The sequence below is a fragment of the Teleopsis dalmanni genome, chromosome 2 (assembly GCF_002237135.1).
Source record: "Teleopsis dalmanni isolate 2A chromosome 2, ASM223713v2, whole genome shotgun sequence".
In the NCBI taxonomy this organism is placed as follows: Eukaryota; Metazoa; Arthropoda; class Insecta; order Diptera; family Diopsidae; genus Teleopsis; species Teleopsis dalmanni.
Genome location: NC_051847.1, coordinates 65719594 through 65732083, shown reverse-complemented (window position 1 = coordinate 65732083; position 12490 = coordinate 65719594). Strand labels below are relative to the sequence as shown.

At 26.9% G+C, this 12490-nt stretch overlaps 1 protein-coding gene across 1 annotated transcript in view; it reads right to left on the bottom strand.

Annotated features, from left to right (window-relative positions):
• Positions 1-12490, bottom strand: part of LOC119674737 (phenoloxidase 2-like) — a 42080-nt gene that overhangs the window by 3917 nt on the left and 25673 nt on the right. The window contains exons 2-6 of the mRNA XM_038085893.1: positions 1142-1385; positions 906-1081; positions 657-837; positions 133-582; positions 6-71 (exon numbers count right to left, since the gene is read on the bottom strand). Coding sequence (XP_037941821.1) covers positions 6-71; positions 133-582; positions 657-837; positions 906-1081; positions 1142-1385 — 1117 coding nt within the window. The remainder of the gene's footprint in view (positions 1-5; positions 72-132; positions 583-656; positions 838-905; positions 1082-1141; positions 1386-12490) is intronic.

Sequence of the window (12490 nt, the reverse complement as noted above, 5' to 3'; positions counted from 1 at the left end):
GAAGCTTCAATTAAATCACCAAGTATATCAACACCACGTACATCGTCAAGTGGAATATTTGCTCCAGTAGACTAAAATTAAATAAATTAGAATATATTGAAAAAAAAATCAGTAAAAGTTATATGAATCTACATCAAAAACAACGCCTTGGTCAATTGCAGCGAAAATACGATCCCTCCAACGTTCAACTTCGGAAATCTCAATATTATTATCTTCGCGGTTAACATCAGTCAATTTTTGATTAGATATACGACCAGGATATGTTCGGTTATTAACGGAACTCAAAATTTTAGGAAAATATCCTTCGGTTATCGGATCACGTAAATTGCTAAGAGGTTTGATTTTTGCTAAACTAGCACCGAAACGTTCGACATTGTAACGTGCCAACAGTTGATGATGCATGTAATAGAAAAGTTCACCACGACGATCTTTTGCAACGACTTCACGTGGACCTTCAGTAGGATATACTAAATGCCAATGCCAGTGATGCATATTAACGCCAATGTCTTCACGGAAGAAAGCTAAACGTTGCTCATCTTCACGATCCGAAGCTGTATAGTTTTGTGGAATTTCGATGTGTACCTAAAGACGAAATAAATGGAAGAAACGAAGAATAATCAGATTAACATGGTATATAATTATAAAATAAAACTCACCCTGGAACCAGCATTGCCAATAAGAGAACCTTCAGCGCGGGCATCTAAAAATGCAGCCGGTTCTACAAAATTAGCTGGGAAAGTTTCAGCGATTGGTGGTACTTGTACTTCCCGTGTATCCCGTCGGTGTTGTATAGCCACTGAGTAACAATATTGAAAGAGTACTGGATTAACGCGATCCCTTGTAAAATAATAAATAGGTGTAAATGCAGTTATATTTTATATAGATACTTTATATAATACACATACTTGACGTAAGCACAAAGTGGAATTAAACTGGCTACATCTGGTGCATCTAGGAATATTTTTATAAGTTTACCAGCAATTTCCTTATGCTTGTCATTAAACAGAGAAAATTGTTGGCGTTTTCCAAGCTTCTTAGTGAAATCTAAATTTGGCTTCTTTGCCAATTCTCTTAGAGGAATCTGTAGTAAAGACAGAAAAGTATATTATTCTTTTCTTAATTTTAGTAGTGCTGACGTTACTTTAGTTTCAACATCATCACCAAATCGATCTAATTGCACTTCATCTCTAGCACTTTGATAGCGATCCGTATAGTAGCTATCAGGTACATCAAACGCAGCTTTACCATTATCCCTGGAAGTGAAGATAGGTTCCAATGGACGTTGAAACATAAGTTCCAATGCTTTCTGGTCCGTCATTTTAACTATCGTTACTGCTGGTGTTACTAAATGAAACAAGTGTAAAGACGTTTTATGATTTGATTTCCTCCAAGAGCTGGGCTTTTATTTATATTACATTTTTTAGTGCTGTAGACTATTGGTGTCCGTTAGTTTGTAAAATATACCTAAATATTATTAACCGCATTATTTTGTTAGATAAGAAACTTTTAACATTATATGGATAAGCTATAAAAGCTTAGTAAAGAAATGATAAGGTGATATTTTGCACACGGACAATACGAGTTCAACTAGAAAACCGCAATTTACTAAGAAATGTTTACTTTAAAATTTTTTTGTAAATAATGTTTTTCATTACAATTGATTCTATTCCATAGAGAGCTATATGTTTTATATAGCACTTCATGCACATGAATTATAGAAATAAATGAATTCTGTTATTAGAATTATATTCTATGTTTTTTCGAAGCGGTTTAGGCAATATACAATATTTTTCCTTTTCCTGCCCGTTTTTTTTTAATATTTTCTCATGAATCGAATCGATCCAAAATTCTAGCAGTCTTGATATTCGAATGGTATATTCCAAGCCGATGGAATGAAATTTAGAAATAATACTGCTGGCGTTTCAAAATGGGGAGAAAAACGTATATTACGTTCTCTGATCTGACTAGGGATCGTGTAAGCGGTAACTTACTCTTACTATATTGGAATATAAATAGTAAACATGTGGTCAAAATATAGATGCTGCACAACAGTCAATATCGAAAAACATATTTGAAATGAGAGATAATTCTACAGATTCTAACTAGTATACATATTCTTGATTAGCTGAACAAGCTAAGTCTTCTTCGTCTGTATACTTCAGTTCAACGTAGTCGCTAGGTTTATTTGCTATTCCAATGAAATTTTGAATAAATAACTTGGCATTGAACCCTGATTATTTGTCGGAAAGGCCGAAACCATTCAATTTTTGTCTCTTTTTTTTCGCCTTGGATAAAAATATTTATAAATACAATGTGAAAAAGAATGTTCTTATATTCTTAAAAGACTCTGTACAAAATTTTATTCATATCCTTTCAGATTCAGATATAATTGCCTTATAAAGTGCAGTGTCACACACATTTTTTTGTTAGAAAACATTTTATTTTCCGATGTATGTGTTTAAAACTTAAGCATCCTGCAAAACTTAAATGCATCCTGTAAATCAAAAGTGGTTTAAATTAAAGATAAAGATCGGTAAATATAGTTCCCATTTAAGCCGATTATTTAAGAATATGATTTTAATAGAACAACTTTTTATTTTAATATAATTTTAATATATTTGATTTCACTTTGAAATATGTATCTGGTACAGAAGACATATTTGTGATAAAAATAATATCGAAAGCTTTAGAATTGGATATGGTTGTATTACAAACTTCAGATTTATCTTATTCTTAATTATGTCTACTGCCATCAACAGCAAAAGCATTTCTAACTTTAATAGTTAAAAATATATAAGCATTAACAAAAAACAGTTCTTTTTAGTACAATTATATATTATTATTATTATATATATTACAATATATTTATCAATAAGATTTTTAATTTGCTGCGAGCTTAAGTCGTTTATTTAACACATAAAAATGATAAAAAAACTACACTTAGAAAGTATTTTCGTAGAAAGTATTTATAACATAGATATTAAGTTCTACGAGGAGATAATCATTAATCATTTTTAAAGATGGTCTCTATCTGCTTTATAAATATTTTTTAAGAATATTTATCACATTCTTAATATAAAATTTTTTTAATTTATTTTTTGATCGGTTTATTAAAATGGTTTTTTATATATATTTTTAATCTGGCTGTTTAATTTTTTTCTTTTATTATACTCTATATTTTGATTATCCTTGAGAGTCATCATCATAATTATCGATCTATGAAGATAATTATAACAATTTTTAATATTTTCATTTTTCATTTTCATGACTAATAATGAATACATAACAAAAATATGCAACAAACATACAAGTATTTTTTTATAAAATTATTTCATATTTTGGAATTATATATATTAAAGTTTTTAAATAAGAATTTTATGTGATGTTTACATACTTTAAGTTAATATTATTAAAACTACATATATGTCCTCCTCTTTGTTCTATGGTCTATGTTGTACTGATTTTTACTAATCACTAATAACACGGAAAAATTAATATATAAAATTGTTTTCAACATTTTTATGTGCTAAATAAACGATTTAAACCCGAGAAATTAAAATTCTTATTGATAAAATTAGTTGTATTAACAATTAACTATGTATTATGTTTCTACAATATTATCAAGTGAATGACACCTCTATATAAATTTAAAATGCTATGTAAAGTGTACCTAGGCTTTGGCAAAAACATATACATCTTTATTGTTTTTTTTTCTTATATAATTTCAAACTTTAAATAATTTCTTGCAATTTCCTTAACAAGAACTTTTTAATTATTTTTATACTTATTAAAAGTTCAAAGTTTGTAAAGTATATATCATTCAAAGCCTTTGAAACTTTTCACAAGTCTTAACAAATACATACACTCGAACTTTTACTTTTTAGTTACTTTGAAGCGCTTCAAAGTTTAGCAATCCCTAATCTGATATGCCAGTTGTTTTCACTATTCGAATGATTAGTTTTACTAATTAACAAGAAAATTAGCTGCAAAACTACTTTACAAATTGGATTTCTCTACCCCATTTATTTGAATGAAACAAAACATAGTATCTAGTAGATTATATCAACAACATATTTGCTATTGTTATCATTGCGCACAGATAAAATGTTAACAGTTTCATCGTTAGCAGCTGTAAGTCTTTTTGCATTAATGTCAAATGTCAAATTACGAGTAAATACCAGACACCAGACAGAAATGTCAGTAATTCTGGAGGAGATCAAATATTTCATAGTTTGCTCTTACAATTAATAATACTGAATAATTTAAATGTTTCTGTTCAACTATGCGATTCACACATTGCGAGAATAATTGGCAGCCAGTGCGTATAAAGTGCGTTTATCTGATAGCATAAATTTATGGATGAACTAATAGCAAGAGTGTAACTTTGCTTGCAGTTGAATAAAAGTATGAAGGCTGGAGCCACCTGAGCGTAAATTATTACCCAACAGCAGATTTCTGTTACTCAAAATGAAGGCATCTGTCTATGTGTCATTCAGTTATTTAATAAATATTTTATCTATGACAATAAATTCTTGATATTTGTGCTGAATAAATCTGAAGTAATGGCAACTTTTGGTATATAAATATATTAAGAAGCGAACATTGCAGTTTTGCAGAGATAAGTATGATTTTTACTAACAAGTGAATAAGTCAGTAGTTATTCATACTCTAATATTATCAATGATTCAACTATTTCATATTGAGGAATTATCCTAAACTTTTAAAGTAATATGCAATAAATTTTGCAAATTTAAATCAAATAACCACAATCGAAATAATTGAAGTTTATTTGTATTAGTTTTAAGCACGAAAGCAGTTCAACTGTAAAGCCTCAAATTAAAGTTTAATGCATATACCCATTCTTTATCTACCCCACAAGATTTTAGATGAAATTCTATATTACTGAATAACGAAATTTGTAATTTATATTTTAATGAAGCGGCAACTTAAAATTGCCTTAAACTATGCAAACGTGTTCATGCTCCTGCATTCACTTTTAGCTTTAATTAAATAAGCAATTAAGCCGAGTCAACAAATTTTATTTATTAAGTCCGACTATGAGAAGTTTATGGTTTCAACGCCCTGAAGCGTGCTCCATAGTACGAGTAATAAATGTGTGCTTCTGTAGTTTGCAAATATTTTATGTATCTATACTTTATGCGAGTAGAGTTAGAGATTTGGCAAATAGAAAAACCTCATCTCTACCATGATGAGTTGGTGAAGTTATTATTATAGAAAAGAAATTTTGAAAAAAATATATATTTATGATTATTTTTCTTTGTTATGCGGAATTAACATAAATAAAATAATAAAATTTAACAATTAAATATAAAAATATAATTAATAAATTTAATTATTTTACAGCTGGTTATAATATAAACACAGCAAGTCAATTTGTTAATAAAACTTTCACAACAAAGTAACAAAACTTCAGAAAAATGTGCGAACATAAAAGTCAAGTATGGCTTTGGGTTGGCTGAATCTGAGTTTCAAATTTGGTAGGACACGAGTTCGATTCCTGGTACTTGAGGTATCAAAAAAATTATTTATGAATAATTAAATACAAGAATCATAATGTTTGAATCATAATCTTTTCTTTGAAGAATCTCACAGGCATACAGTAAGCACTTTAAAAAATGGTTTTGACTTTCATAGAAATCGTCCAAACCAATGGGAAGTCTGTTCATTGAATGTATTTATGTCCGGTTACATTTTTTAGTATGTTTTAATTCGTATATTTGCTCCTTGTAGACAGACTTAAACAAGGTATAAGATGTCTTATATTTTTACAGTAAGTAGGTTAAGTGTGCAGAATTAAATCTTTACAATTCTTTCTAGGTTGTTCTTTTTATCGACCTACACAGAGTGACATATTATAACATGTCATGCCACATCGAAGTAGGGAATAAATTTTGACAATGAGTAAATAAACTGTACATCATTAACTACTCTATAGAATCAATCTGATTGGATCTGGACAGCATTTTCAGCATTATCTGTAGGTCATTTGATATTATTAAAGTTTTGGTTCTCATTCAAAATCTTAATCCTTAGTCCTGGTAGTATTCGTATCATGCATAAGCAATCACAATTGACCGGCACAGGTCTTTATTTGGGTTCTTATTATTATGGCTCTTATGTATTTAATAGCATTAACTTTATTAACCGTAATTAAATAATTATAAAGTAACTTAATTAACATTAACTTCAATTATTACTACTAATCACTTAACATATATTACTATATCAACTGTACAATATTACAATAATGAAATGATAAAATAAAATAAGTAGGATACATGTATTCTCATATGTATGTAAGACTAGGGATATATGTGTTTATTTTTAAAAAAGGAGCCATTATGAAAACACATAACAAGTCTGTTAATTATTATAAAAAAATATATATACATAACAAGCATTTCATTAAAACGACGTTAAAATAAAAATGCAATTATATTTGTATTTTTATTTTGCTCTTTAAAGTACATAAAGACACTCAGGCCACATTCTCAAGTAATTAATTTTTTATTCATATGAAAGCAAAAATGTATCGTTTTATGTACAAGTTTAATTTCAATTAAAATGGAAAAAAATATTATTATTCCGCTTAAGCAGTTAATGTAATATTTTATTGCAGTTAAGCTTTAGCTATGATAATTGTACGTATTCTCGGATTAACTCATTTTAAGCCCCCATAAAATCCTGACGATTACAAGTGAAAAAGTGTTGCATTTATTTTGAAATGTAATACAATTTAATTTTTAAATACCATATCATATTTTTTTTTGTGATATTTTTTTTGATATGTGCTTCATATATCTTTTATATTATATTATTTATATATTTTATTTTTATTTTTTGATATACATATTATTTTCACTTTTGCGGTTGCAATATGTGTGTACAAGTATTTCTTTAATTTAACATTTTATCTACAATCTTGCATTCCCATACTAATTGCTTTACATAAAAATGAAATTAATATTAAATTAATTGTAGAAATGTTGTAATTTTACTGGTTTGCGGTTAAAATAATTTGATTTTTTTCTACTGTAAATTTCTTTATTAGAAATAAAATAATGTATGATAAGTATTTCACTTAATTTTTTTAGGTGGTGTGCAAAACATTTACTTTCATCACTTTGAGTTGATAATGTTAGAGTTACATGCTTACCAGTAATATAGTTTTTATCACATTTTAGTTAATTATTTTGAGTGATACATTACGTACCAATCATACATAAGGTTTGGTGTTTTACGTATAGGATTGTGTAAATGTGTATTAAATAAAATCGTTTGCTTATAGTTCCTGCAAAATAAATATTCCAATCATAATATAATGTTTCAAAGCTTTTATTCCCATATATCTTATTAATAAATCGATTATTTACTTATGAGTTTTAGCACAAAATTCATGATACTCCACACCGTCAGGAGTCTAAATTTCAGTTGTATTCTAATTCTATATACATATTGTATTCTATATAAATTATATATTAAATTTATGTTTAATTTTGAGTTCAATTTCATATATTCGCACTCTTGAAGTACTGTGGAGCTAAATAAAAATACAAGAGTAGCAACACTTCTGTGTTTGCTATAGGAAATTGGCTCTAGCACGATCTGGTGTTAAGTAAATATTAAATATAGAGAGAATGTGAAGTATGGAATAATATCTTTCAAAATTAAAAATATACTCAAAGTACATATGTCGGGATTATATATTTTATAAAAGGTACTTGATATATTTTTGTACATTCTGACAGGTTATACGTAATCTCCAATTTATCACATATTTATTTTTTAAAATTATATTTTATTAAACTCTACGTAAGTCTTATATATTATATTCTCTTATGTTTTACATATTTGTGGAAGATTACTGCTTTTATCTTGTCGGCTTTGTTATCAATATTTATGTATTATACTACGATAATGTAGTAGTATTTGTTAACTGTTCAAAGTCCAATTACTAAAAAAAATATAATTATAGCAAAAAATAATGATAACCTTAAAAACAAAACATTAAAATCTATAAAACAGTATATATTAGCTGTGTTTCAGCAAACATGATCCGCTCAATTTTACATGCAAAACAAAAACAATGGGGTGAACCAGCAATTGATCTGGTTCACTTTCTGGTTCAATGTGGAATGTGTGTAAAAGATAAAAGTGGAACGTATTTTAATGCAAATGAGGTTGGCAATGCGATGCAATGGTGCAGTAAAATTATAAACAAATCTACATTTATTTTTATTTATTATTGATTTTATTTATTTATTATTTATTTTATGTACTTATTTATTTAATATGTCGTTATTATTTATTTCTTTGTTTAAAATAATGTTTTAACTATTACTATAATTAAAATTATTACCTTATTTATTTACGTTTTATTATTATTGAAAAAGTGTTGTTTGATAATTTATTAAAATCAATTAATTTGAAATGAATATATATAAATTAAGTTGAACACATTTATTTAATTTAAACTGAACAATACATAAGGATCCAGGCTCTCCAACATAAACGCTTATAAAAAAACCATTTTCATCGCAAACTATCTGCAAGATTAAGCTATAGTCATGCTTGCTTTTGAAATAAACCTATTTGCTATGGTGTGGTGCATTTATTTTTACATGTGTACTGTCTATGCAACCAATTACGAACGGGAATTTTTTTGAAGTTTCCACTTTTGCATTATTAGCAAGTGCGTATTTAATAAATTAGTGTCCAATTGATATAAGCTAAACACTAGTTCTTTCAATTATCCTCCATACAGAAGCTCTTGGTATGCCAAAACAAATACCAAATTCGCAAAAAGTATTCATATTTGCCATATACCACAAAAATATGTAAATTTCCTTCATTGCTCTAGTTCAATTGTGACCTCCACGGTTATTTTGTATTTGCTAATTGGATTTTATTAACAAATCTATTAAAATATGAATCATAATTAATATATAGCAATTGTATTTTTTATGCGCAAATATCAATCAAATAATCTTTAACGGAACAATTATTGATCGTTTCCATAAAATTTCCACTATATGCATGCTGATGCACTTCATCCCTTGAGCTTAATACACTTGGACTAGTGTTTAAAAAGAAAATGGAGGAGTCAGTTTTGCTCGATAATTCTAATAAAATCTGCAATTTCCATTTATTTACTATAGAATTAAATTTAAGTTTTTAAGTAAATACTAAATAAAAACTTACATTTTATACTTCAGACATTTCAACAGATTTTATTTATTTTCCAAGTTTTAAATTTTTTGTATTCAAAATTTTCTCACTTATTTTTTTAGCGCCAAAATTATTCACATAAATCAAAAAATTTTGTACACAAACCCGCAGCTATTATTAGCTGTGTTTCAGCAAACATGATCCGCTCAATGATCTGAATCATCTTTGCTGAAACGATACGGATCACGTTTGAAAATAATTGGCAACGCATGAAATATGACAGTTGGGTTTGTGTACAAAATTTTTTGATTTGTGTGAATAATTTTGGCGCTAAAAAAAAAAGTGAGAAAATTTTGAATACAAAAAATCTAAAAAATAGAAAATAAATAAAATCTGTTGAAATGTCTGAAGTATTCACTTAAAAACTTAAATTTAATTCTATAGTTAATAAATGAAAATTGCATATGTTATTAGAATCATCGAGCGAAACTGACTCTTCCATTCCCTTTTTACTAGTTCAAGTGTATGGTATTAAGCTCAAGGGATGAAGTGTATCAGCATAGATATAGTGGAAGTTTTGTGGAAACGATCAATAATTTTTTCGTTAAAGATTATTTGATTGATATTTGCGCATAAAAAATACAATTGCTATATATTAATTATGTTTCATATTTTAATAGATTTGTTAATAAATTCCAAATCAGCAAATGCAAAATAACCGTGATGATCACATTTGGACGAGAGCAATGAAGTAATTTTATATATTTTTGTGGTATATGGCAAATATGAATACTTTTTGCAAATTTGGTATTTGTTTTGGCATACCAAGAGCTTCTGTGTGGAGAATAATTAAAAAAACTAGTGTTTAGCTTATATCAATTGGACACTAATTTAAAATACGCACTTGGTAATAATGCAAAAATGGAAGCTTCGAAAAAATTCCCGTTTGTAATTGGTTGTATAGACAGTACACATCTAAAAATAAATGCACCAAACCATAGCAAATAGGCTTATTTCAAAAGAAAGCATGACTATGGCTTAATCTTGCAGGCAGTTTGCGATGAAAATGATTTTTTTATAAACGTATATGTTGGAGAGCCTGGTTTCTTATGTATTGTTCTGTTTTAATTAAATAAATGTATTCAACTTAATTTTTATATATTCATTTCAAATTAATTGATATTAATAAATTATCAAACAACACTTTTTCAATAATAATAAAACGTAAATTATTAAAGTAATAATTAATTAATAATAATGTAATAATTAATTACATTGATAATTAGAACGTTACTTTAAACAAAGAAATAAATAATAATTACATATTAATTAAATAAGTACATAAAATAAATAATAAATAAATAAAATCAATAGTAAATAAATATAAATGTAGATTTGTTTAAAATTTTACTGCACCGTGCATCGCATTGCCAACCTTATTTGCATTAAAATACGTTCCACTTTTATCTTTTACATACATTCCACATTGAACCAGAAAGTGAACCAGATCAATTGCTGGTTCACCCCATTGTTTTTGTTTTGCATGTAAAATTGAGCGGATCATGTTTGCTGAAACACAGCTATTGTAAACTATCTTCTATGAACACAATTATAATAATTAATAAAAAACTACTGATAAAATCTTCAAATAAGTAGAAAATTGTGAGCATAACTGTTTTTTTCAACTATAAGTTAGTTTTTAACTAAATAGAAGCCATTCTGCGTGCCTAACTTAGGACAGAATGTGTTTTGCTATAAAGGTTTCATTATATTACCTCTTCAGATCAAAAATTTAAATCATTTCTTAACTCAGAACAAAACTAAAGATTCACACACAATGTCAGAAAAAAAAATATTTCCTTCGCAATAAAGGTTTTAGTCTATTCCATTAGTCAGTCTCATTTTGTTGAGGAGGTAGCGCAAATTATGCTAGGTAACTCATTATAAACTTCTATCGTGCTTTCCTGATTTGTATTGCGATAGGTAATTGCTTTGCTTTTCAGCGATGTCTTGAAATTCAATTTAATTTGTTCTTTTAGGTAAAGGTTATTTTTTATGAAATTTTGAAACTGTTTTACGACCTGATTTTTTAAATTTTGTTTTATATATTTTCCATCCGGCTATAGGTCACTTTTTTTTAAAATAAAATTAATCGTGTGCCTAATTTTTTTATTTTTTTTTTGTGACAATATAGACAACAAAATCAAGAGCATGATGTTTAGATACAGAATTTACTAATATTAATATATGTCAAATCCCGATCCTAATAATAACTCTCTTTATCTGATATATTATTATGAAACCAGTGATAGCCTTAAGCAGTGGTGGCAATTGTAAAATATGTGACATTTTCAAGTACTGGTGGTGAAGAGCTATTTTATATAATATTTTGTTATTGAAGTTTTCCAAAATTGATTAATATATATTTGTTCTATTGCTTTTAATTCTTAATCTTATTGCTAAAATTGAAACTTTTTGTAAGAGCGTATACTAATAAAAATGTCAGAGTGTTAATTTAGCCCTCAGGTAAAGCTACCATAAGCGAAAGTTTCCTAATTTGAAGCCAACAACTTTTTCTTTTAGTTTGATACCCAAGTTCACTTTTTTTTCAGTTTTTTTCCACACATCTACAATGGAAGTTATTATCTTTAATTCTGTTTTTTCAAGATCTTTTGAACTCAAATCTTATACTATTACCAATAATATTATAATCAAGTTTATCATATTAATGCGCAATGCGGAAAAATACTAATTATATATTAATAAGTGCAAGTATATGCCACTGTAATACGAAAGATGCATTCTTTATCAAACAATCTTACGAAGATAAATCCAGCCTTCAAATAGTGCTGAGATAGTTTGTAATAAGTGGATTTATTTAATTAGATTATTATATGTACTAAAAATCAATTATTCTATTTTTATCACCAAATTGTTTTCTAATATAATTATAAATGCGACATCACTCAATAATAATTACACAGTAATTATTTAAAATTGACTAATAATTGTGTTAATATGAATATAATAATTTAAATTTTGTTTATGTTCATTTATTGTTATGTTCAAATAACAAAACTCGAAAAGATTTGTTGACTCAAAGCTTTCAAAATATTTTAAAATTTAATATAAATTTGTCATTCAAACGAAAACCAAAATTTAGTATTTAATAAATCATTCAAAATAAAAATGGCAAAATTATATTTATTTTTCATATTTTGTTTATTGTATACAATCAGGATTACATTTGCTGCAAAGGTTTGTTTGAATTTATTTTTTAAGTATAAATCCATTAAAAAAA